Consider the following 27,624-nt stretch of genomic DNA (forward strand, 5'->3'; position numbering starts at 1 on the left):
CCTATTTCATTGTGTTTTTGGTAATAATCTGTTGAAAAACTAAATTAAAAAAATTAATAATTTAGTCACTCAATCCACAACTGTTTTTGGAGATGCTGCAGTGCACAATTGAATGCCGTATTTTATCCACAAAATACACAGTCACTACACTTACATTATATTCTGTGAAACGTTTTGAGACGTCTTGAAGACGTGATGAGGCTCTGTATCAAATGCAAGGATTAGTATTATTATCCTTTCGCTCCCCACACCCCCCACCCTTGGCTCCCACCTCCAGCTCAGGTGCTCATCCAGAATTCTTAAGACAATGCTTTGAGACATCCTCCCAGTGTGAATCACTTGGTATAAATGCAAACTGTACTGTCGTTATAAGTTCTCCTTTGCTCCCGATTTATAAAACATTGCCGGAACTGTTGCTGTCGGTTTCCTTTGTGCTTTATTCTGGTTTTAAACCAAACACACCTGCAGCTCTGAACCCCACAGATCTCAGCCTCACCAAACAGTGTCTTCTCTATTGCTCATCATACAGGAAGTGGCTGATTGACTTACCAGCACTGCAGATAGTCTGGAGTCTCTCTGAGGTGAACCTGCTTTCACCCAGAAAGTTCCTACTAAATCAGAGAACCATGAGACAGAAAAGCTGTTGATTTACTTGAACGGAATTTTTACAATAGGATTACGCCGTCTTGATTCCAGATTCAAACTAGAACGTCGAAACACTCGCAAGAGGTGATACCAACTTCAGTCTCCATTTTTCTTCCTGCGTCAATGGTGCTATGTAGAGGAAATACAGTTGACAAGAAATAAAGGGGTAAGTAGAAACTTGGTGAGGGTTTAACCCTCTATCTTATATCTTGCTTGAAGCTCAAAGGAAATAGATTTAGATGTCGCAATAAAATGAATTCCCCAATTATATGAACTCTGTATTTTCTCCTTCGAGCCCCCCCCAAAAAAAATCTTATATCTTCAGAGAGTTAAGGTTCTTCATCAAGTTCGCAGACTTCTTTTGAATTTTGATCAACAAAATCCAGTGTCGCTTTTCACTATTTTCCTCTGGACAGTAAGTACATAATCCGTAAGCTTTCAAAACTGGTGTCACTCCTCCACATTAGGAATAGGGTTAAGGATGACTCCACGCAGCCAGAGTATGTTAGATGTTGAGCTGTGACTTTCTGCTCGTTTGCTGTCTGTCTTTCTGTCTTCCAAGCTTCCCATACAGCCCCCTCCTCTGCTAGACATGCCATCTAGATATGTATCTACGGCTTTACAATAACAGTAAACTGTGAAGAATCTACACGCTTATCTGGATGGCAATATATCGTACCATTGGACCGTAATAACCAAAATCAAATCTCCTCATGTCCACTCTTATAGTCAATACCACATAACTGCAAATGTGCTTTGAGAGAGAAAGACACACACAATGAGAGAGAGAGAGTGAAACACAAATGGGAAACAGAGCATAAAGCATTGCAAAACTCGACTGAGAGAGAGAAAAATCATTATAAGAATGTTTCACTATAGAATTCCTTCCCCCAGAATAGTGTTCTACAAACCAACTCTTGAATTGGAAAACATATAGGATTATGAACTCTTCTATAATTTTCCTAAAAAAAACCCTGCAACATAATAATTGTGAAATGATTTTAATGTTGCTTCATCAGCCTGGAAAGGATTATGGAAATTAGATTTTTACCCAAATGATGTTAAGGTTTTTATCACATCCTAAAACGTATTGTGAATTTTGATCAACAAAATCCTGTGTCCCTTTTCACTATTTTCCCCTGGACAGTAAGTACATTATGCGTAAGTTTTCAAAACTAAAACTTGAACGACAGGCTCACGTCAAAGTTCCAACTGCATTTTAATCCTTCAATATCCTTATTCCAATGACTGTGTTTTTAAAGGCAGTGATGCACATTTCAAGTCAACGTTTTCACAGAATGCCATCAAAGAAATTAATAGCTGCAGTAAAATGTAAATCATATTGAATAGAACATTTTAGGATGAAACGTTATAGCAAGAATTGAAAGGTGGGGAAACAAAATCAGTAGATTTATAAGACCTGAAGTGCAACATTTCCTCCAGTTTATATAAATTGTGCGACTGAACTGGTTAACACTTATTTCACAATTCTGCTGATGGTTGCAAGTTCAGTCAATGCCAGCTTGGAACTGACTATTAATAATAATAATAATGATAATCCTGGCATTTGATACAGCGCCTTATCATCATATCTTTGAGACGCCTCAAAGCGCTTCACAGAATATACTGTAAAGTGAATTGACTGTGTATTTTGTGGGCGAAATATTGTTCACCATTATATTTAGCTTAAATTTATCAAGCTTTGTCACAAACACAAACTCACACTTGGCCAATAGGCAGCAGGTAAGGTACTGTAGCGGCATTAGCTCCTTATCTTGGACTGTGGGTTTGAGGTCAGGAGATGGGAAAAGCTCAGGCCAAACTGTGGCTCCTTGGATTCCACCAGCTTCAGGTTTGTTCAGCAGGGGTTAATAGATGGCATTGTAGGCCCAAAGGTTAAGACAAAAAGATACTGAAACATTGTAAGTTTATCTCATGTGTAGCTCCACGATGTTAAATGGGGTTGAGGGAACCCAGAACAATACTTTCAGATACACCTCGGCAGTAAAACAAGAGGACACAGGTTCAGAGTTGTGAAAGGGACAATTTCAAGCCAGACATCAAGTAATGTCTCTTTACACAGGAGGTAATTAGCAGCTGGAATGGGTTATCAGAAAAGGGTGAGTAAGGCCAGGATGCCAGACTCATTTAAGAAATAACTGGGTATTGTGATGGTCGGACAGTAGGGAGGATATTTTGGAAAGATGAGGTCAAATGGGCCAAAAGGCCTTCCTCATCTAAACGTTTCTTGTAATGTTTGCAGCTCAACTGCACAATATTTTCTCAAAACCATTTGACGACAAAATACAAATAAAGTCCAGTGTGCCAAAACATCCTGGAGAGGAGTTGTTTAAATTATATTACAAGTCTCTCTTGTCCATTGGATTACCTAATAAACAGTGTTAGATTTGTGCCTCGTTTATCGCTCTGTGTAATTTCTTTGCGCCAGGAATACTTTGCTTAAATATTCATGAGTTGAAAAGAGTTTTGAAATATTCTATAGAGAAACTTCCGAACTGCTCTGAAAATAGGAATAAAACGATGGCTTTGAAATACTCAGGCATTATTTACACTTTACTGAAACTTTGTGAAGCACTTTGATTCACTCTCATCATCATGGTACGAACAATAAATGTATAAATAAAAGCACTAAATGTAAATCGCATGTCAACGTATAAATTACAAGGATTATTTTTATTATTAATATAATGAATCTTCAGCATCTTAAGACGCTTAAAATAAAGAGATATTAACAAGAATAAATAATAATAATCCTTGCATTTCATGTAGGGCCTTTCACGTCGGGAGGACGTCTCAAAGCGCTTCACAGGATATATAGGGTAAGTATAGTGACTGTGTGTTTTGTAGGTGAACTCGGCAGCCAATGTAGCTGTCAAATACATCGCAATTTCTGAACATTCTAACAGGGTAAAATGAGGTGTAACATTGGGCAATGTTACACACGAAGCTTAGAGTGTTAATAAATCTCGATTTTAGTGTAATAGGTATTTAGCTAAAAAGTATTACAAACATCAATTCCGAACCTATTAAACATCAACGGAAAGGTTGTCCCTGGAGAAGACGACATTTGTATGTGTGAATCTTTCACAATAATCCGCAGAAAAGACTTTCTGTTATTTTCCAATGACCAGTGGGACTCACTCACTGTACTCCCCAATAATGCTAAGAATAATCCTTGCATTTGTTATACCGCCTTATCACGCCAGCTTAACTGACCAATGCCTTGGTTCATCCTTCTGATGTGAAAGGTGCTATATAACTGCAATTTGTTGTTGTCTCAAAGCACTTTGCAGGATCCTACTGTAATGTGTAATGACCGTGTATTTGGAGGCGAATTGGCCAACGAAGGGAGAGTTTCAGTCATTGTTCTGACCTTGCATTACAAACACGGGCAGAGCTTATAGACCATTTTGGAACAAACAACGTCATTGAAATGAACTTAAAGAGATGCAGTTCCTTTTCACGGCATCGCTCCTGTTATAATTAGTGTTCTTGCCTTTCTTGCCAACATGCCTTTCTGCCCAGTCAGTAGAGAGATGTCCTTCCCAGTGGAAAGGCTTTGTGTAAATCTAAATTGTGTAACATTCTGTGGTTTCTGTACATTTAGCAGGGTTTTGACATTACAAATGCAGCAATGCCATGTCACTAAAGTCATTTTTTTTTTAAATTCCATGTTATTTTGCCCTCAGCTTAGTTGGGAGAATTTTTTTAAAGCTTCAAAAGGAACAAAGGCTTCTTTTGTGCTGTAAATTTCTATGGTTCCAGAAAACAATTCTAACGGGCGGAAGCCATATTCCCATTGAGCCTGCTGCGATATTACACTAGTTTAGGAGGCCATTCGGCCCACCATGCCTGTGCTGGCTCTTTGAAAAAGCTACCCAAACAGTCCCAATCCCCCGTTCTTTCCCCATTACCTGCAATTTTTTTCCTTTTCAAGTACTATCCAATTCTCTTTTGAAAGTTATTATTGAATCTACTTCCACCTTTGAGGCAGTGAGTTCCAGATTGTAACAACTCGCTGTGTAAAAAGAATTCTTCTCATCTCCCTTATGGTTCTTTTGCCAATTATTTCAATCTGTGTCCTCTGTTTACCGACCCGCCGCCTGTCAGTGGAAACAGTTTCTCCTCTTATCAAAATCCCCTCATAATTTTGTACACTGATTTCCCTTTTTCTTTCTCATATCTTTTTTACTTCCCGAGTGCCTCTCCGTCAAGTACTTCCTATTCATTACATATTTTTTACATTTATAGAAATGTTCAGCTGGAAACTCGTATTGAGCCCATCGTGTCTTTCCCCGACTCAGACTCAGTACCTAACAGCGTCTAATTCTGGTCCCAGCATCGCCTCGATTACTCACATATCCTCGATTTAAGGTCTGTCTCAAGACCTCCTCTCTGACCACGCTTAGCTTACCTTTGCCACCGACTCGGCTCCCACCCCCCGCTCGGGTGCCCAGCCAGGATTGTCCATCCAAAGTCAAGGGCCCTGCGCTTTGAGACATCTCAACAACATGATAAGGCGCTATATCAAATGCAAAGATTATTATATTATTATAAATGTAAATTTGTATTGTATTGTACTCCAAGACGCTGCCCTGCCCGAAGGGCACTATATACATGCAAGTTTCCTTCAAACTCTCAGAACCTAAAGCCTTTTACCTGCTTCATTATAAAGTCAGCCGCGTAGCTATGAGTTTTTCTGAATATTAACTGTCGTGTAAGGTTTCATTTCACTATTGTTTAGCCTGAAGGGCTTTAACTGTGCTGTGTGAAGTAAGGTATAAACTTGTCTCAGTTGTTAGCGTTCTCACCTCTGGGTTCAAGCCCCACGTCAGGACTTTGAGCTCACAGTTTAGGCTGACACCCTAATACAGCGCTGGGGTGCACTGCATTGTCGGAGATACCGTCCATTGGATCAGTAGATAGGAATGTTTCAGCTAGAAAACATTGGGGCTGTGGAGAGATTGTGAGGTCTGAGGCTCCAGGGTTGAGATAAGGTGTTCTTTCTCCAAGTCAAGAACAGGTCACTCATTGCCTGCTTTGGAGTCTCTCCTATCATTGTCATCATTATCAGAAGGTTCTTCCTTCTCCCAATCTAACCCAAGAGCAAATCTCCAGCATCTATCATCTACATCCAACACCAAATATCTCACTAGGTCACATCTCCTTTGGAAGTATTACCATGATCAGATGAGCTGTGACCCCATGACACCAGGCTGATATTAAGAAATTTGCTTTTTTTAAAAAACTTTGTTTTGATCAACAGGGAGGAAAATTATCAAACCGCATTGAAAAGCTTCATGGGTTGTAACTACAGTGTCTAGTGGAATTGTCTGAGGTGCTGTGACTCAGTTTTCACAGCAGCCTTCCATAGGACCATAGAAACATACAGCACAACTGAAGGCCATTCAACCATTGTGTCTGTGCGGCTCTTTCAAGAGCAAACCCTTCAGTCCCATTTACTTGCCCTAACGTAGTTTAAACTGACCCTCAATGCAGTGCTGGGAGTGTGTTTCATTGTCCTTCAGATGAGATGTTAAACCGAAACACTGTCTGCCTATTCAGGTGGACGCTAAAGATCTCATGGCACGATTAGGAAAGAGAACAGCATTTCTCTCTCCCGATGTCCTGGCCAACAATCCCCCAAATAAAACTGGTCACTCATTTCATGGCTGTTTGTGGTGCTTTGCTATGCAATATTGTTCTACCACGTTTACCTACAAATACGCAGTCACTCCACTTCGCTGTAAATCCTGTGAAGCGCTTTGAGACGTCCTTCGGGCATGATAAGGAGCTACACCAAATGCAAAGATTATTGTGATTATTTACCTAGTTCCCTCTTGAAAGCTTTCAAAGCTTCTCCTGTCTATGCTAATATGCTTTGGGGTAGCAATACTGATCGCTGAAGATTGAATGTATCAGGAGATGGTGGTGGGTGGGGGGGTTGGGGGTCGAAAGAGAAACCATCTAGCAACGTCCAACGGAAGGTGCAAAAACGCATGTTGGTCTGGAATTTGAGGCTGAATTGTAACCAGATTGACTTGGTGACTTATTTAGAGACATCAGTAGGTGGGGAATTTCCTTCAATATCTCAGTTTCTTAGGAATCCCCAAATGAATTGTGATGTGAATGACATTATTGATATTATGGTACATTTCGCCCACAGGAAACATGGATATAACTGATTCTGAAACCAAGCTCTGAAAAATCTCAGAGAATACACTGCCCTGTATGAGTTCCCCTGTAAATAGACTGCAGAGAAGTTTAACATTACTAACCACAGGGCAATAAACCCTCTCAGCTTGGAACTGCGAGGCCTGGCAGTGGTACACTGCCACACTATACAATGATAGCATATGTTATAAGAATAATACTTGAGTTTGATACAGTGCCTGATCACATCGTTGAGACGTCTCAAAGCGCTTTTCAGGATATACTGTACAGCGTAGTGAGTGTATTCTCTGGGTGAATGTGGCAGACAATTTGTGAGCAGCAATGTCCCACTATCACCATGCACTAGTGACATTGTACAGGATTTTCAGTATTTTAAGAATTTAGATTGATTTGAATGTACGAGATGGTCTGTGAGGGAGGGCAAATCTCACAGCCTCTTCTCACCGTAACCTACACCCGGGTAATTTCCAGCCGGGGTCACTGGACACAGCTCCCGGTGTAGGCTGACGCTGTAGTGCTGTACTGGGGGAGCATCGCATTGTCACAGGTGCCGTCTCCTTCCAATGAAACATAAAGAAACAGCTTGATGCCGTGGGAGGAGATGGGAGGATATTCTTGAAGAGTGGGCCAAAGGGTCTTCTTCATCCAAACTGGCTGGTTGTGGGCCATTGTTGTGTGCAGTGGTGCTGCCGCGATGGCCTACAGATCCACTCCATTTCACATTTCACTTTGTGCAGAATCTTGGGAAATTCTTAAATTTCACCAACAAAATACAAACTTTACAGTGTATCCCGTTAAGCGCTTTGAGACGTCTCGAAAACATGATAAGACGCTGTATCAAATGCGAGGATTATTATAAGTAAACCACTGCACTAATTTGTACTTGTCAAATTCATTCAAAGCTCAACAATGACGGAAAGTCCTGACAGTCAGTGTGAGGCAACGTAAAGTCTTTCCTGGGTGAAAGTGGCTTATCTGCAGCTTTAACAAGTAAAAGATTGTAAGTAGTTTTTTACAGTTTTTTGGGGGCTTCTTCTGGGCATTTACAAGTCTTGTGTGTTATTTCCTGAAGTTTTCACTGATTATTGTTTGTTTATTATTAGATGTGGTGACATTAGACTTTAGTTTATTATTAGATGTGGGGACAATAAACATCTCTTTGTTAGATGCTTCTAAAGTTAAGAGTATCTATAGAGTAAATTTAATAAGGTATTTATGTTGTGAAAGTTTGTAAGAAACATCAGGCTCAACCACTCAGCTCAGGGATAGCCTGAAGTTCACTTTGCCTTCAAATCTCACTTTGAGCAGAATCGTGAGAAATTCTTGAATTCAACCTTAATTTGGAACCACAACAACTTGCATTCATATGGGGTAGCATCTCGGAGCGATTAATGTGGTAGCGAGCTCCCCACTGCCCCTGCTAAGCTTCCAAATTAACAATGAAATTAAGAATTTTCCACAATTCTGTGTAATGTTGAATTGTAACATAAAGAGGCTTTGACCTGGGGAAAGTGACGGTCTTAGATCAAGGTCAGATCTAAACTCTAGACCCCCACCCACTGTTACCCCCAGCCCCCCCCCCCTCCCCCCCCCCTCCCCCCACGCTCCCCCCCTTCCCTGGGGTGAAGCTGGCTCGAGTCCACTCAAACCCTTGCACATTAAACATTTTGCTCAGTGTAACCTGGGAGTGAATCAGTATAAATTGGAAGCTCTGAAGCTCTGTGATGTCTCTGAAATACATTTGCTTTAAAAATAATAATAGACCTCCCATTTGAAATAGAAAATATATAAATATTTGATATACTTAATAATTCCTATCAACAGCAAATGTGATTTCAGTTCAATAGTTGGGTCGATTTTTATGGCGGTTCTTAACTGGTTTCTTAATCCATTAAAAAATACCAATCTAAACTTACCCTAAAATTTACCCCAACGTTTGCTTATTTTCGTAGTCCTTTGTGTTTCCTTCTTCTGCAACGTGTTTTCGGGTTCCAGTGTTTAGTGGGACAATTGACCGAATGGACCATGGGTTGTAATGAGGTGTATTTCTGGGCGACTGCTTTGCAAGATTGCGTTAAGTTAGACATGACCAGCGCGGTGAAGTCAAACTATTGACGGAGAATTGAAGATAAGAATAGCGATTCGCTTTTGCAAGTGGGTTGAGAACAGGTGCCAACGATTACACTGCAGCACCAACTTGCTGGGACGTGAGTTCCTATTGACAGTTAGTTGGTTAGTTAGTTAGTTAGTAAGTTAGTTAGTAATCCTTGTGTTTGATGCCACAAATCTGACCCAGGATGGGAAAGAGAGACCAATCAGATTAGAAAAGGGGGCAGTTTTGGGCTGTGAGGAAGCGACATGAGAGTTAAATGTAACTATTGGACGTAAGAACAATTTATTTTCCTTATTCCAACCCAGAGCGAAAATCCATATTTCAGAGGCATTGTTGTACACACACATACACACACACACACACACCTGCTAAGTGGTTGCCTATAACCCCAAAGCAGCCGTTACGTGCTGTGGTTTGAGAAGTCTGTGCTCTGCTTCTTTCCAGTGACGATGGGCTGCAATTGCAGTTCGGAGTACGATGACGATAATTGGATAGAGGATATGTGCGAGCAATGCAAAATCGAGTATGAACGCGAGCAGAAGCAATACCAGCAACATGTAAGTCATTTCCTCTCTGGGTCTGGGTTTGGGACTGAATGTTCCCTGACACTGAGATCTAACGCCAACTTCATGGGACTGTGGAAGAGTTCCTCTTCTTGTTAGGAATTCATCAGATCACAAGAGCAACTTTCAGTCCTTTCAGTCCATTTGATCTCATCCTTCTAGAAATCCAACCTACCTGTCTTCTCATTCCAAGGTCAATCTTCTTAAACGAGTCCCAGCCTCAACCACCCTTAATATATTATGATTACAATAATCCTTGCATTTGATGTAGCGCCTTATCATGTCGTCAATTGAGATGTCTCAAAGCGCTTCACAGAATATACTGTGAAGTGGATTGACTGTATACTTTGTGGGCGAAATGTGGCAGACAATTACTTACAGCAGTGTCCTACAAAGAGTTGTGGATTGAATGACCAAATTATTATTATATATTTATTTATTTTTGAAGGATTTATTACCCCCGGAAAGTGATCCACCAATCAACTAACAAGATGGTTCCTATTTAGTGCTGGGCAAACAGAGGTGTGTGGAGTAAAGAAACCTGCCTGAGGTTTCTCCCCTGCTGGGTAACCCATTCTGCCTGTTACCCTCTGAGAAAGGAAACATTTCCTAGTGGCTGACTTGAAGTTGCTCTTCCCAACCCTAAACCTCTTGACCTGATGGCTTGATCTATCTGAAAATGTTTGACATCTTAAAGCCCTCAAAGAAATCTTATCACAGATCACAAAATTGGTTTGGATGAAGAAAACCCTTTGGCCCATCAGATTTCATTCTTCTAGAGCATACACCCTTATCCCCACCCCCACCACCCCACCCACCCCTTCTGCCCCTATCACAGCACCAAGCTGCTTTGTAAATGAGTCCAGTTACTGACCTAAACTACCCTGCATGAAAAGCTGCTCCAGTTATTGATTAACGTCTTGGTTGATAATGCAAAATTCCAGAGTTGCACAATATCTTTTTAATGTTTCAGAATATTTTTGGCTGGGCAATAACTGGGTGTGTAATGGAAACTGTTCACCTTTGCCCTGCTGAACAACAAGAAGGTGGTGGGCCCAAGAAGCCTCAGTTGGTTTAAGGTTAACATTTGTCACAAAGAGCAAAGACTTCCTAAGAAATCTAAACCATGTTGAGGGACAGACTGTTACACCTGACATTGACTGAGCTGCCACTGTTCAGCAGAGCTGGAATAGTCGTTCAAGATGAAGATGGAAATCATCTTGAATTTTGTGGCTCAGATCACACAAAGTGTTGAGTTGTGAGGTTCCCAGTTTCACTCTTGAGGCACATTTCCCTTGTGTCGGTCACTTCACTGGTTGTTCTTTATATCAGATGTTGAATGTCACTAAAACTACTGTGGTTGTGGTCACAACCCAACTCAGTCCAACTCTCTCTTGGTGTCACCCCACAATCACTGGACACTGCTCAACAGTCAGAAACCCTGTCAGAATTATTCCCCACTTATCCCAGCAGAGCTGAAGCCAATCATAGAACATCCACAGCTAACTTGATTAGGGACCAAGGGTAAAATCTGGGACTTTTCTGGTTTATAGCTCAGTGTCACATTGAGAAGTGGGTTTACCAAGGAACAACAAGAGGAATTAATAGGGAACAGTTACAGTATGCTGTCCTGTTTAGAGCAGCTTCTCATTGTCAAGATCGACATGTGATGGCAAATTATTATAACTGTTTTCACATGCTAACAGTTCCCTTAAGAACAATTGACCGGCATGTTCACACAGAGGACTCACCATTAAAATATTTCTCAGTCAGTCTGTATATATCACAGTACGAATTAAAGTACGAATTATCCCACCAAACACCAGTAAAGGGGGAGAAAAGACCAGTATTGTTCTTTTGATGACTTGAATGGATGGGGAAGAGATCATAAACAGTTAACAATTGAGCAAAGTATAACAGAGAAATAGCGGTTGCAGCGATGTTGTAATGCAGAGAGTACTAATGGAGCTGGACAGGAAGTGGGGAGCAGGTAGCTACAGGCAGTCTGTACTGTAACCTTTAGCAGATTTGGGTTTCAAGCGATGTCAGAAATTACTCAATAGCTGGTCTTATCCAGGTCATTCGAATGCAAGGAAACAGCTCCAGCACAGCACTAAGTTTAGGGAAAGTCAATGAAAGTATCTTTAATAAATGCAGTTGTGATTTATTTACCAATGTAATTTCCTCCCTTTCTGTATTCCACTCCCCCCACCCCTCCCAAAACACAAATACCCTGCATGTTCCAACCGGGGGGGTGTCAGGCTGAGATGGAAGGACAGACTGTGAGAGTTGACAAGCTAGATTGATAAGGGACAGTGCTGGAAATTGCACAACAGATTATCAGATCATTCAGCATCTGATGGGAGGAATGAGGCTAATGTTTTGGAAAGAAACAAAAGACATTGCAAGTGGAATGGCTTGGCTATAGGAACCTCTTTATTGGGAATCATTGGAGCAAATTAATCAACATGAAGTGGGGCAATTTCCCATCATCTGCCTGAGAAGGAACATGTCAACTATAGCCCCAAATTCCCTCTCGTCTTAACCTGAAAAACTGTTTTGCCTTCAAATTGAAGAATGCACAGAATTGTGGAAAATCGTTCAATTTGGACTTAATTGAGAACTGGTTTCCAAACTTGATTGCATTTAAGAATTTTTGCTCAATCAAATAATAAAATAATAATAATCCTTGCATATGATATAGCGCTTTTCACGTCTTCTAGACGTCCCAAAGCGCTTCACAGAATATACTATAAAGTGAATTGACTGTATATTTGTGGGCGAACGCAGCAGCCAATTGCGCACAGCAATGTCCCACAAACAATCGTGGATTGAAAATGACCAATTTATTATTGTTTTTTTTTGGAGGATTATTATTAGGTGTGTGGAGTAAGGAAACTTGCCCACGGTTTCGCCCTGACCTGCCTGGAATTGAACTCAGGTCTCTCACTTGCAAAGCGAGTGCTCTAACCACTGAACTATAGGACTCCAAATCTTTGAGCAGTGGCACTGAAATGGCCATAACGAATTCAGTACAAATCAATGTGGAGCCCAACCTCTGTAAAGTAAAACTGTTTGTTGTGATGCTCAAGTGGAAAAAAAAAGGAGATATAAATCAAAAATGTATTTTGATGTAGTGAACTTCAAAAGTTAATTTTTAGACTATATTTAGAACTCAGGGGCTAACAGCTGAGGTTTTCTATTAAAAGGCTTGACTGTCCTCTGTAAAGGCTACACATTAAATATTTTACAAACCACAGCATCCTGTTTTACACACCTCAGTCTTCATGCAATGTTCCACACACTTTGGTTTGAACACGAGGATCCTAGAGTACGGACTGTGAGAGCCTTCACTGCATTCTGGTCCGGTGTAGCTCACTCCAGGTATGGAGTCTGATACACTTACTCCAGATGTGGCCAGGTGTAAACATGTGTCCAACGATGTGATTCCCTGTCAGTTACTCTGTCAATGCTGCTACTAATCTTTTATCAAAGATTCAAATGAAATATAACCTCATCCTTTGAATGCACAATTTTTTACACAAAGAAAATAATCTTGGCAAGCAAACTTGAGGGAAGGGAATAGTGGGATATAGGAAAGGGGACGAGGAGTACAAACATCAGAAAAGATGAGATGGGCCATATCACGGTGTGTAACTCTTTGCAAGTGGTTCAGAAGGTATCGTAAACAATATTAAAATTGGTTTCAGTGACTTATACTGTTTCCCATAAGAGAACGGTAAATCCTAAACTCTAAACTATTTGCTGAAATAAATACTGTAGGAAGGAGCGGTGCTCTCTGTTTAGCTGGTATTGAATGCCTCGTCAATATTCAAAACACAACAGTGTGTCATTGGTACTTGAAATCTTTTATTGCAGAATTATCCTGACATCCAGAACCCTCTGGTGTCGTATGAACCCCAGTCGCCACCACCTATGTCTCCCTTTCCAGGTAAGACACCATCGACACAGCTCAGCCTGATTATCACAGTCACAATCCTTTACTGGGATAACCAGGCAAAAGGCAATGGCAACAATCATGGATTGAGTGACCAACTTATTATTATTATTTTTGAAGGGATTATTACCCCCGGAAAAACGATCCTCCAATCGACCAACATACGAGTTCCTGCTTACTGCTAGATAAACAGAGGCATGTGGAGTCAGGGAACTTGCCCAACGTTTCACCCTGCACAGGAATCAAACCTTGGGCCACTCGCTTGCGAGGCGAGTGCTCTAACCACTGAGCTACACGACTCCACACCTTGGAACCTCTCTAAGATTACAAGCCTTTTCGCACTTCACTTACAATGTCTGTGGCACAGAGAGGAGCTGAATCTGAATGTACTTCAGGATTGTGAGCAGTCTTTAACCAAAAGCTTTCCTAATGTCCAGTTACCTCTCGCGTGCTTGTGATACTGCCCTTAAAATAACACACTTACCAGTTGTAGTAGAGGGGGTTGGACAACGGATACGCCTTGAAGCACTTTATAACTCGACTAAAGGGGACAGTGGTCAGTGTAAAAAATCTGAACCTCTTGTGAATTCCTGTGACCATAAGCTGTCAGTAAAAACCACACGTTCCCTCAGTTCTGTACAGCATGTGAGCTCGAATCCACATCAATCCGTGTAGGCCTGATGGGCTTTTGGAATGTGTACCTCATCAGTGCCTAACAGAACCTCAGACCTTTGGTACCGTTTGTATCTCAAAGTAAATTGTGTTTCAGGTGATATATTCGTGGCCATTTACAGCTATCAACCAGCTCACGAGGGTGACTTGGAATTCAACAAAGGAGACAAGCTGAAGGTTCTAACTCAGTAAGTATTATTATTATTGTGAAGTAATCGTGGGAAGCTGGGCTTCACACAGCGTTTTTTCTGGAACAAAATCCCAATCAACAGACGACGTGGATTTTGATGACCCAAAGTCAAGGCCACAAAATTCTACTGATCTCTTTGCCCAAGGTTTAAAGAAACACTTTAATCAATAAACAACTTGCAATTTAGTCTTCCATTAAACCTGTACTTAAGCTAACCAGCTAAAAACAGACTGGGACCACTGTCAGGAAAGCTTCCCGCTTCCAGCTAGGACCGCCCCATCCATTAGAGCAGTGGGCTGTAGGTTAATAGTTCATTTTCCATTTCTAAAAAGGTTTCAGGTTCATAGAATCAGAGAATTATGCAGCACAGAGGTCATTCGGCCCATTGTGTCTGCTTCCAAATCAACCCCACTCCCCCGCTCTCTCCCCATGGCCCTGCAAACTTGTCCTCTCCAAATAATTATCTACTTCTCTTAAAAATTGTTATCAAATCGGCTTCCACCACACTTTCAGGCAAAGCATTCCATATTGTGGGGAGTTTTTGCAAATGATACATTCGTGTCTCACATCCAGAGTCCATTTGATGACAGGGACAAAGCATTCCCTTCTTAACTCAATTGCATTAATAAGAAATATTGAAGTTCACAAGTTCACCAAATACAGTGAAAGGAGTTTGTGTTGTAGAAGAAGTCCTTACAGGAAAAGAAAGTTGAACAAGGGAATAGGAATGCCTCTGATCACTATCTGTGCTGTGGTCAGAGCCAATGTATGAAGATCATATCCTCCTCACATGCTGTCTGTAAAACACAACACTATTTCTACATGGTAAATGCACTCCATTGTTTTTTATAGAATATAATACTAACCTAGATCTGCATGCCAAGTGGACATTTAGCAGTGATTTTTGTTTGGACAAAACAAACCATTTTAAATTTGTTTGGAAAGTTGCAGAAAGATTATTTTCACCCCATTAGCTATATGTATATCTCTACACTATATAATAATAATGCTGACATTAGGTACCACACCTTATCATGTCGTCATTGAGATGTCTCAAAGCACTTCACAGAATATATTGTAAAGTGGAGTGACTATGCATTTTGTAGGCGAAACGTTTATAATCGTTTATAATGTAATATCTTATGTCCCCATTTTTCTTATTGAAAAATCCACACTGTGATAACTGAATGTACTTCTCTCTGTTTGGCAGGCAGGGAGAGTGGTGGAATGCGCAATCTTTGTTGACAGGACAAACAGGATATATTCCATGGAATTTTGTGGCCAAAGCACACTCACTCGAAACTGAACAGTAAGAGCTATTTTCTGCTATTCTTTCTTTTGTTTATAAATATTTCTTGCACGTGTATTTACAGTAAATGCCTGGGGTGATGTTACTGGGACAGTGGCACCAAGTCATACCCGTTATGTTAAATATTATATTAATTACAGACTTCATTTTCTACTGTCCCAATAATATATCTCACCCGAACCTTGGGTTAATCCTGTCTGAAAACCTACCTCTTTGAGGTGTGCAATCCAATCCAATTTACTTTTATACCTTTCACCTTTCATGGTTGGGAGGACATCGCCTGCTGGATAGGCACCTGAAACTGGGGTGGGGGGAGGAGATCAACAGGTATGTTTTGAGTGGAAGAGAGTGAGAAAGCTGGAGGGACTTGGGCTGGTGTTCTAGAGAAATATGGCTGGTAGAGTGATTAACACAAAGGACATGAAGCAGGCTAAGGCTAAAGGGAGAGAGTGTCTGGGTCAGTGGGGTTTCAGGAGGTCACAGAGGTAGGGTTGGGGGTGCGACTGTAGAGGAATTTAATGATCTCGAACTCCTGCTGGGGTTGAGGAGCCAGTGGAGCCGAGTGAGGATGGGGGCCAGTGGAGTGGTGGAGGCTAGAGTGGGAGAGGATATAGGCTATTCTACCTCTTTCCTCATCTCCTTCACATTTGCTTGATGTCTGACCTGCCATTGTCAAGCTCTCGGAGACAGTGTCTGTCAAACCTGGGCTTTGTTCCTCCCATTCCATGGATTCAACTCATCACATCAAATCATCAATAACGTTGTCTTTCTAGGTGGTTCTTTAAAGATCTGAGCCGGAAAGATGCTGAAAGGCAGCTCCTCGCCCCTGGCAACACCAAGGGCTCCTTCTTAATCAGAGAGAGCGAGACGGTTCAAGGTAGGAAACATTCGTTTGAAGAAGCTTTGTTCTTGCTCGTGGGTTGTGTATGGAGCAGAGATTATGTGACTCAGGCTGGTGCTTTGAGCAACATTGGCAATAATGGAATGAAATATTTTGGCATTTGTTTTGTCACCAGTTTCGGTGCTGAGCAGGTCAGATGAAGCCCTGCTTTGGATTCTTTTATTCTGTTTGGGAAGAGTAGCTGTTACTGTTCCAGAGTGAGTGTGTTTCCATGTCACACATAGGCCATCCTTCCATCTTCTCTTGAGTGAGAGTCAGATCCGATTCTCTGTCTATTGCTGAATTCAGTCTATTTCTGACCAGTGAAGACTGTTGTAGTTAACAAGACACTCACTGTTAATCTGATGTTGGGTTAGACCCAGTCTCAAAAGTGACAGAACGTTGTTCAAACCTTTGTTTGTCATATTCAAAGGTGAGATAAACTCACTCAAGCATGTCTCACCCACTATATATGTTGTGATTTGAACACAGGCTCCTTTTCTCTGACTGTGCGGGACTTTGACTCGCAACAAGGAGATGTGGTGAAACACTACAAAATTCGCTCATTAGATAAAGGAGGCTGTTACATTTCTCCCCGGATAACCTTCAACAATATACATGAGTTAGTGCAACATTATACAGGTAAGTGCTCATTCAGCGTGCTGTGAGCATATCAGATTCAGAAAGTAAGAGTAAATATGTGTGTGCTCAGAGCCTAAATAAAATCCCAAACTGCTGGAAATCCAATAACTCATCAGTCAAAATCCGTACAGGAAAGATTGGTTAATACTTTGGGATTGAAATTTCATCAGACATTTAATATTAAGGTATATGTTAACTCCTTCCAATAACAACTCCAAGCCATAGCTGATGTAAGATGATGTGATGTGACCAGACTTTATGAACGTAACAGCATAGACATTTGCCTTCACAATACACAGTCACTGCACTTTGCAGATATGTTGGGAAGCACTTTGAGATACTCTCCTGACGTGAAAGGTGCTATATCAAATGTAAGGAGTAATATTATATTGCTATCTCTACTTTAGAGATCGCTCCCTTGATATTACCATGTATTAGATTGCTCTCTTAAGCCTTAGCTTCCCCATCACTTACTTCCAAGTCCTGGTCAAGACTCGGGAAGCTCTCCCTCTAAAGGTAGCCCAAGAGCTAAGATCAGTCTAAGCAGTTTCAATCTCAACCAATTTTTTTCTCATTCGAGCAATGCTGGGGAAATTGCAATTGGTATTCTCAACAGGCGTCCTGCTGTCAGCTCACCCCAGCGTCTGTGTCTCTGTTGCAGTTAACTTGGATGGTTTATGTCAGTTGTTGGTAAAACCATGTCAGAATCGGGCGCCACAGAAGCCATGGTGGCAGGATGAGTGGGAAGTCCCTCGGGAGTCGCTGAAACTGGAGCAGAAATTGGGATCAGGGCAGTTTGGAGATGTCTGGATGGGTAAGTGAAAGCACAACACAATCTCATTGCCTTCAAAGAACCTTGTGCCTCAACATTATAAAGTCTCTTTCCCCTACTTTTACACTTCCTGGGATCCCCAGAGGATTGAATTCAAGATCCTCATCCTCACCTACAAGGCCATTCACGGCCTCGCTCCCTCCTACCACTACGACCTATTATCCCCCTATCTACCTGCCCGTACCCTCCGTACCTCTGGCTCCGGTCTGCTCCACATCCCCCGCCCCAACCGCCCTACCATCAGTGGCCGGGCCTTCAGCCTCTCAGCCCCTAGGCTCTGGAACTCCAACCCCCAGTGCCTTCGCCACTTCCTCCCTTTCCTCCTTCAAGGCCGGTCTCAAGACCTTTCTCTTTGACCGTGCCTTCAGCTCCCCTCTCGACTCTCTACGCTCTCCTCGCCTCCTCCCTTCCCTCCCCTCACCCTGACCATCTCCCCCCTCCTCGGGTCCTGACCCAACTGTCCAGCGCTTTGGGACGTTCTCCCGATGTGAAAGGTGCTCTATAAATGGAATCTTGTTGTTGTTGTTCCATCTCTGACTCTAAAAGAGAGTCCTTTTGTACCCGGTGTTGATTCTCTCACTACAATTGCTGAGCTCTCTCTAACGTTACATTACAGCTTCAAAACACTGTGTCTCAGCACTACACCTAGAAGTTGACAACATGAAACTCAATCCAATTCACTATCTCTATCCTTGCTGGAGTCCAGTCACCACTTACACAGCTTATTACCCATCAGCACAGCCAGGCATCCAAGCGAGCTGGCTTCATTCCATGACACTGAACACATTGTGAACTGATTGTCATTGCAAGGGCTGGGGAGGAAAAGTCACAAGGACGATAGAAATGCATCTGCGTTTTAGCTGTTGTACTGATCTGTGATATTACACAGGAAAGCATTACAAAGCTGTACAGGAACACAAAGAAACTTTGAGTAGCACCCCAGACAAAAACAAGATTCTGGAGCTTTGAATTACACCGTGCAGAAAAGCCCCACACCAACAACAAATGACATTTACACAGCGCTTGCCTTTCACATCGGGAGGACATCTCAAGGCGTTGGACAGTCAGGGATTTGGACCTGAGCAGGGAGTTGGGATCAGGGAGGGTAGGGGTAGGAGGGTGACCAAAGGCATGGTTGAAAAAGACGTCAGGCACTTTACAGTAAACAATAATAATCCTTCCATTTGATGTAGTGCCTTATCACATCATCGAAACGTCTCAAAGTGCTTCTCAGAATGTAGTAAATTTTTACTGTATATTTTGTAGGCAGAAATGCGGCAGCCAAAAAAGTCCTGTTAAGCCTTTGAGATGCCCTCCCTTCACATGAAAGGCACTATGTCAAATGCAAGGATTATTATATTAATTATTTGTTGCTATGAATGGAGCGTTAGTGAGTTATCAAACACTCGGGAAAGCATGAAGGGCGTTGTATAAATGCAAGTTGTTGTTGTTGTACTCCGAGAGATGACTTTCTATGCATGTTGTGTAATGATATTTCTGTACGGAGGCAACTCACTTCTATTCCACTCCATGCCTTGGGGCTGGACAGTAATATATTGCGCAGGTACGCAAGAGGTTAGCCCTGGGTGAGACAGTCAGACATTCACTGTAAGCTTTGATCTGTTTACATTGGGACTTGAATGCTGTAGGTTGGGACTTGTTGTTACGTTACTCTGCAAAGCTATCAAAGTTTATTTGCACAGTTTTGATTCCAAGAAAGCTTTGAATTGAGAACAAAACCCAAGACACTACTGAATGCAGACTCTTATAAAACAATAGTCTGCCTTCTGTTCTATCAACTGAACCCACTGGTAAATTAGGTTATTATGGTGAGTGTGATGATCGGAGATAAATGAAACCACACGACTGTGATACAGATGCACTCGTACGCATGGTAACGGATGTTCGATCTTATCAGGTACATCCTGCTTTAACCCCCACACCCCTCTCCCCAGGTCCCCGAGTAAAGCTGGAAAAGCTGCACATATCTAGGGATGAAACAACAACAACAAATTGCATTTCACGTCAGGAGGTAGTCCCAAGGAACTGAAACAGCAAAATTGTCACATCTGGCTGCTCTTAAGTATCTAAGCTCAGACGTGGATCAAAAAGAACACAAAGGCTAGTTATTATAGGCATTTGTCTACAACATACATAGTCACTTCACTTTACAGTAAATCCTGTGAAGGACTTTGAGACATCCTCGCAACACGAAGGGCACTGTATCAAATGTAATAAAGTATTATGATTTTTCCTAATTATTTGCTGAAAGGCTCATTCTTGCCATTCATCAGCTGAATTTAGTGACTGATGAGTTCCAGTAAATAATAACTCCATAGTTCACAAAGCCATATAGCATCCCAGGTGGGGAGGACGTCCTAAGGCGTTTAATCATCCTGGCTTGGCTTCCGAGCCGGGGGTGGGAGTGAGGGGGTTGGAGGGGACTTTGATAGCAAAATAACGTGATGTCTCTTCACACTAATTTTTATTGTTGATTGTCAGGCTGTTATAACAACCACACCAAAGTGGCCATCAAGTGTCTGAAGACCGGCAGCATGTCTCCCGAAGCCTTCCTGGCCGAGGCCAATTTGATGAAGACTCTGCAGCACGACAAGCTGGTGCGATTGTACGCTGTGGTGACGGAGGAACCGATCTTCATCATCACCGAATACATGTCAAATGGTAAGAACTTTGCTTCACCGATCAGCTTCGCCCACATCTCAACCCTTTAGCACAATGCAATACAACTGGCATTTATTGTAGCACCTTTCATGTTGTTATGATGCAGGTTGGGATTTTATGGAACCCCAACTAATGTGCTAAATGGGGTCCAACATAACTGATGTTTCCACCCCCTTCTTTTTGTAAACTAACGTTCTCTGATCTCCATGGAAACCTCACACCAAGCTCCATAGCCTCACTGACTGATGGACACATCCCAGGTGATGCCTCTGACCCAAAGCTGTAATCAGTCTCTGGAGTGGTTGGCTGTGCCTCTGATTAAGAACTGGCTTCCTGAGCCTCCAATCATCATTATGGACCATCACATAGCAGCCTGGGTGGTTGTAGGAAAAAGTCAAGGCAAACGTTGACCTGAGGGCAATGGGCTATTTCCCATGGACAAGACAAACCACAAACCCCCTCAATCATTAAGGCGCCAATTCCTGGTTGCAGTCTCCCCACAGTGCCTTGCGATTCCGGTAAACCAGCAACATGTGGCTAATTTTAGTGCTTATCAAAGGCGTATTTAGATTATTTTGCGAATATTACAAATAAATCCCCATCAATTCAGCACAAGGGAAAGGAAAGACATAGCTGACAACACAAAAGAGCAATAAAAAGCCAACTACAGTCAGGAAGGTTCCACCCAGTCTTTTGTGTACATTCACTGCTTGTTTTTCATATTTCTGTTGAATGTGAAGTGACCCTCTTTCAACTTTTAATGATTGTGGCGCATGCCAAATCAAACAGGAGAGCGGGGAGGGTGGGGAACCAAACGCAGGGTCTTTTGTAATATTGGGTGTTGATTCCAAGGATAGAAAATAAAACAGTAAGTTATTTTGAAGCAGCACCAGTTGGTTTGACAGAACCTTCAGGAAGGAACAAAATAGTTCTTCACATGTTTAAACAATGGACTTTATAAATAATTGTCCATCATCCCACCCGGTGTCTTATTTTAAAATTGAATAGGATTCTATTGTGTTTATTTGTGAGTCAGGCCAACTTTGACCTGATGATCTATTGTGAACAAATTTAAATGCTGTCAGATTTCCTTCAGATTGTCTGCTGTTCAGAATACAAGAGGGCTTTTCTTGTTAAGCTGTTCATACAGTTGATCAGCACAAAGAAATCAAAGAAAGTCCCCAATGGACAGTTTTGATAATTCTTGGGGAATATTTCAAACCAAGCTCTAAACGTATGACAATGACGCAGACGCATGTTGTTAACAATCAATGAAGGATCACAGGCAGGGAGAGCAATGAGGATGATCCCCAGTGTTAGAGCAACGAGCTGTGAGCAACGAGTAGACAAGCTCCAGCTCTTCAGTCTCGAGCAGACGTCTCAAGGGGGGATGTTTGTGATGTAACATGTTTTAAATGCGATTGAGAAAGTAAACAAGGAACATTACATTAGGGGGCAGCAGGACAGTAAAACAAGGGGATGTCGTTATAGAATTGTAAAGAGAATTCAGGGCAGCCTCCAGGAAGTATTTCTTTACTCAGAGGGTAAGTAATGACTGGAACAGATTGCTGGGAAGGTTGGTTGAGGCCAGGATACTGGATGCACCTCCGACAATGCAGTGCAACTCCAGCACTCCACTGGAATGTCAGCCAAGACCTGGAGCTCAAAGTCCTGATGCAGAGCTTGACAACACAACTCTCTGTGACTCAGAGGCGTGATCGCTAGCGACTGAACCAGAGTGATAAGTGTGCAATGGGCTCAGCAATGTCCCTCTGTGTATTTCCCTGAAATGAATCAGATGTTTTATCTTTTTGGGGATTACGATAACAGTGGTAGGTTTTGGTATTTCCTGAGTTTAGCATTCCATTTCCCATCGCAGGCAACTTCCTGTTAGAGGCTTGGAACCTCTACTTGAATATTTTGCAGCATTTGATTGAAGGTTGGCTTCTTATGTATCCGGTCAATGCCCTGACCACCCTCACAAGACAATAGCTTCATTAGAAAGTGTGATTGATGGCAGTGGGATCCATCCTCCCAAAGCCCCTATCACACTAAATCACACGGAGAATAATACTAATAGTTTCAGTTCACTGCAATTTTAGCTGCCATTTAATATATCATTTTAACTCCTCAGCTTGCATTTGTGATATTTATTTCCTGTTCCTGTTTTATTTCTCTTCTAGGGAGCTTAGTTGATTTTCTCAAGACATCCGCAGGAGCCAAACTCACTATATATAAGCTCATTGACATGGCAGCACAGGTAAGTGACATAACTGTCTGGGTTTGTACACACATGTTGTTTGTTCCATTTTGGAACTCTCTCCCCCAATCCCTCCGCCTTGCCCCCTCCTTCCCCTCTTTTAGATCATGACTGATTAATAATAATCCTTACATTTGATACAACACGTTTCATGTCAGAAGGACATCTCAAAGTGTTTTAGAGGATTTACTGTAAGGTGTAGTGACTGTATATTTTATAGGCAAAAGACATTTTATCAATTTTAGAAAAAAGAAACAACAATATGTTGGATACCAATGGGAACCTCAACCACATCCCGTTGTGTGTTTGTGCCGTGAATCTAGGCGGGTAAACTTCACGGCTTCACCACAATTGAGTATCAAAAAGAACAACAGTACGACGAGGAAAGAAAAATATTGTGTTCAAGATGTCAAGAGCTTCAGCTGCAACGTAAAAACTGAGAACAACAGAGAATGAGCCAGAGAACATGTTCGCAAATTGAGTGCAGAGCCAGAGGGCACCAGGCTGAACACGAGGTGCTGTTCAGAGTCATTGCTTTCTTTGTTCATTGTGAACTCATTGCCACTGTTCATTGCCACTGTACTCACTCACTGAGGTGGTGATGTGCTGACACAGCAGCGAGAAGGAGGGCAAGGGCACAGTGCAGCTGAGAGAAAGAAATATTCCTACTGGTGACACCTCAATAGCGCCCGTTTGATGGGGCTGATCAGCATTTAGTGAATTAATTAAGAAAACATTCATCCAAATGACAGGCTGCCCAGGGCTCGTTCCAATCAAACACACTGAGGGCTTTTAAAGGGAAAGGACCTACATAAGAATTGCTTATAAGTTGACAGAAGACCAAGGTCCATCCAGTTTGCTTTCCTCCATCCTGGCAGTCGCATGAAATCCTCTGGTGCTTAATCCCAGTACTAATACTAATCCTCAGTTCCTCACAAGCAGGGTGTAAGAGAGTGGGTCTGTGAGGGTTCCTGCAGATACATAAAGCTGCATTCCATACAAGCTTAAGACGGCGTTGACACCTGTTCAAATGAAAAGAGACTCGTTTGCATCGTGGAGTCCTGTAGCTCAGTGGTTAGAGCACTCGCTTTGCAAGTGAGAGACCTGAGTTCAATTCCAGGCAGAGGGCGAAACCTTGGGCAAGTTTCCTTACTCCACACAGAGCCTAATAATAATCCCTCCAAAACCAAAAACAATAATAAATTGGTCATTTTCAATCTACGACTGTTTGTGGGACATTGCTGTGCGCAATTGGCTGCCGCGTTCGCCCACAAATATACAGTCAATTCACTTTACAGTGTGTTCTGTGAAGCGCTTTGGGACGTCCTCCCAACGTGAAAAGCGCTATATCAAATGCAAGGATTATTATTATTATTATTATTTGGTACGGCATGTTATCACGAGATGTCTCAAAGCACTTCAGAGGATTTACTGTGAATGGCAATGACTGTATTTTAAAGACAAACGTGGCAGATGGTGGCACAGAAATAACTGCAAAATGCTTTGGGGCTATTGCGATTGTCTAATTGTAAATGGAATATTTACCAGTTAAAAGCAGACAGTGTACAGGGTGAGGATTCTAACGTTCAGCTAACGAGCTGCATTTCATACAAGCTTAATACGGCGTTGACACCTGTTCAAATGAAAAGAGACTCGTTTGCAAGAATAAGATTGTGCAGGGTCGTGCAGTCCAGGCAAGTCTGTAGAACACTGCACGGAGGAGTGAGTCAAGAATCTCCAAATGCTGTACAACCTGAGCAGAGAAGCTGGGAGCTTGAGCTCACCTGAAGACGACTGGATTTGCAGTTTGTCAAAGAGAAACATTGCTCTTCAGGAATCACATAACCTCATGGTAAAGAGAAGAGGTTCTGCACTATAGCACTTTGAGACGTCTCAACGACATGACAAGGCGCTATATCAAATGCAAGGATTATTATTATTTTTAATAATGTGCCACAATAGCAATGACTTACTGATCTGAACGATGATTGTCTTTCAAAGATTGCAGAGGGAATGGCTTTTATTGAAAGGAAAAACTATATTCACCGAGACCTCCGAGCAGCCAATATCCTGGTGTCAGATACTGTCAACTGTAAGATTGCTGACTTTGGCCTTGCCCGGCTCATTGAAGACAATGAATACACCGCAAGAGAGGGTAAGACCAACGCTGTTTCATTTCTATATTTACTGGGGCGAATTGAGATACGGTAGACCTCAATTGGCTATATCATTGGCTTCAGAAATTGGCCAAATTGGGAAAGACCATCATAGAGTCAAAGACTGTTCCAGCAGAGGAAGAGGCTATTCAGTCCATCAAGTCTATGCTGTGTTTTAACTCACATGAACCACCTAATGTAATCCCACTCGCCTGCTCACTGCCTATATCTTCTCCAGGCAGTTTGTTCTGAAGCCACAGTAGAAAAGGAAGGGACTCAATTGTGAAACGATGAAAGCACAAATGAAATGGGACTGTTTTATACTTAAGTTGGTTAGGTTGAGGTGTATACTGCCACCTAGCGCAGGGTATGTGTCCCCTGTTTAAAGCATCTGGAGAAGGTTAAAGAGCTGATTCCATAGTCGAAAAGCCACAGGCCAAATGTCAGAATCTTCACAATTCTCCACAATTCTGTGTAATCGTCAATTTTAAGACAAAATGCCCCAAAATGGCAAAGGCTAGATAACGGTTCAGGCATTGAGCATGATGCTGTTGTTGTTGTTGTTGATACAAATTTTGGGGAAACACTGGATTCAGAATGCCACCTTGTGGGGAATTCTACACGTTGCTACAGCTGGAAAATACAGCTTTATTACAAACCAAACTGGATGTGATTGCCAGGATTCTTATACATTTATTCACTGGTGATAGGTTGCTTGTGTCCGGGCGATTTATTGTCAGTGGAATTATATGAATCAAAGATGTCAGCAATGGCTCAGTTGCCTCTGAGTTAGAAGGTTGTGGGTTCAAACACCGCGGCAAGACTTTGATATGACTCCCTCCCATTCAGCCTCCTTTGAGACTTTGAGTTCATATTTTAGGCTGATTCTCCAACACAGTGCAGCACAGAGGTCCTTAAATTCAAGTGTTGTAACAATAGTAAATTAGTACTCTATAAATCACATGTGCAAAACCACACCTGCAAAATTAAAAAGTTACGGTCATTTGCTTATGCCTGCATCAGTTGGTCAATTTGACTCCTCTCTGCAGCAATTGTGAACACCTGTGTTTCACCCACTTTTTATTTAGGAGCTAAATTCCCCATCAAGTGGACAGCACCAGAAGCTATCAACTACGGCACATTTACCATTAAGTCAGACGTCTGGTCATTCGGGATCCTACTTACGGAAATTGTAACGTTTGGACGAATACCATATCCAGGTATAGTGTGTGACTATAATGCTGGGTTGTGTTGTGATGTGCAGCTCTTGGAGACGTATCCTGTGTGAAGGCTGCTCCAGTATATAGTATATGTATTTTCACCCACAAGGTTTACAGTCAATTCACTTTACAGAATATTCTGTGAAGCGCTTTGAGACGTCTGATAGACGTGATAAGGCGCTATATCAAATATAAGGAATATTCTTATTTATATAAAATTTTGTGGGTGAAAATAGACCTTTTAAACTGAAACTGAGCCTCCCCCTCGTGGGAAACACACACACTCTCTCTCTCTTTCTCTTGCGCAAAATTGTATTAAATTCTCCTTTTCGTTCTCTCTTTGCAGGAATGTCTAACCCTGAAGTGATTCAGAGTTTGGAACAGGGCTATCGAATGCCAGCTCCTGAAAACACTCCATTTGAACTGTACAGCGTGATGGGTCGCTGCTGGATGGAGAAGCCTGAAGACCGTCCCACCTTCGATTACCTGCAAAGTGTCCTCGAGGATTTCTTCACAGCCACGGAATCCCAATACCAGCAGCAGCCCCAATGAGGGCAGCATTCAAACAACTGATTGGGGAAATGAACCTTGGAAATGATTCTTTGAACACGGTTGAGGGGGGTGGGGGGGGAGGGGGGTGGGTGGGGTGGGTGGGGGGTGGGTGGGGTGGGTGGCGGGAGGGGCAGAAACCGGTCCACTTCAAATGCCGAGTTGGTCATTGAACTTGCCAAAGCCAGCCATGATATCAACAATACATTACCCATTGGAACAGGTCTTGGGACGTCCTCCTGACATGAAAGGCGCGATACAAATATAATTTGTTGTTGCTTCTCAGCTTGGTGACAGCCTTATTTTTGTACAACATTAGGAACTGTAAACTTAAAGTTGCCATTAGATTACTAACGATAGACACTTGTTTAACTGGGAAGGTATTCTGGTAGCTTTAAAAGTAATGGGTCACATTATTCTGAGGCTTCCATGTGACCCACCGTTTCTGAAGGTTTCAGAATGTTTTTTTAAAAGCTTCTTTAAATCTATTGCATTCATTTTGTACAATGGTTCTCACGATAAGACACCATGCTGAATTTTACCAGACACACAAGAATAACATAAGCACATGAAACATGTCCTGTAGTTTGAGTAGACCACAGTGCAAGCATTTTAGAAGTATACAGATAATGGCATGCTTTTGTGTAGGTGTGATTATCCTGTCTTGTGTGTATATTCATGACATTTACATCCGTATTCCCATTAGTTTGACATTTTGGTGTCTTTGTTGATTAGAATGATATTTGTCTTCCACTTTG

General features: G+C 42.0%; 1 protein-coding gene across 2 annotated transcripts; it reads left to right on the forward strand.

Moving 5' to 3' along the window:
- Positions 1–478: 478 nt before the first annotated feature.
- Positions 479–26,926, forward strand: lck (LCK proto-oncogene, Src family tyrosine kinase). 2 transcript variants are annotated; one of them, XM_007904306.2, is made up of 14 exons: positions 479–811; positions 7,743–7,840; positions 9,398–9,510; positions 13,396–13,468; positions 14,244–14,334; positions 15,547–15,645; positions 16,419–16,522; positions 17,018–17,167; positions 17,829–17,981; positions 20,502–20,681; positions 22,865–22,941; positions 24,943–25,096; positions 26,186–26,317; positions 26,664–26,926. In XM_007904306.2, exons 3-14 carry the CDS (start codon positions 9,403–9,405, stop codon positions 26,867–26,869), a joined length of 1,527 nt encoding a protein of 508 aa, XP_007902497.1. In that variant the 5' UTR covers positions 479–811; positions 7,743–7,840; positions 9,398–9,402; the 3' UTR covers positions 26,870–26,926. The 2 variants fall into 2 exon arrangements, with proteins under 2 accessions (XP_007902497.1, XP_042194675.1); XM_042338741.1 differs by lacking the exon at positions 479–811 and adding an exon at positions 3,461–3,485.
- The last annotated feature ends 698 nt before the right edge of the window (positions 26,927–27,624 follow it).

The sequence above is a fragment of the Callorhinchus milii genome, unplaced genomic scaffold (assembly GCF_018977255.1).
Source record: "Callorhinchus milii isolate IMCB2004 unplaced genomic scaffold, IMCB_Cmil_1.0 Scaffold10, whole genome shotgun sequence".
In the NCBI taxonomy this organism is placed as follows: Eukaryota; Metazoa; Chordata; class Chondrichthyes; order Chimaeriformes; family Callorhinchidae; genus Callorhinchus; species Callorhinchus milii.

What these genes read in the sequence shown, in the direction of transcription:
- lck (XM_007904306.2), top strand. Translation starts at nt 9,403, where the DNA reads ATGGGCTGCAATTGCAGTTCGGAGTACGATGACGATAATTGGATAGAG. An exon ending in AGAGAGCGAGACGGTTCAAG is followed by an intron (nt 16,523 to 17,017) that starts GTAGGAAACATT and finishes ATTTGAACACAG; the next exon opens with GCTCCTTTTCTCTGACTGTG. An exon ending in TGGACGAATACCATATCCAG is followed by an intron (nt 26,318 to 26,663) that starts GTATAGTGTGTG and finishes CTCTCTTTGCAG; the next exon opens with GAATGTCTAACCCTGAAGTG.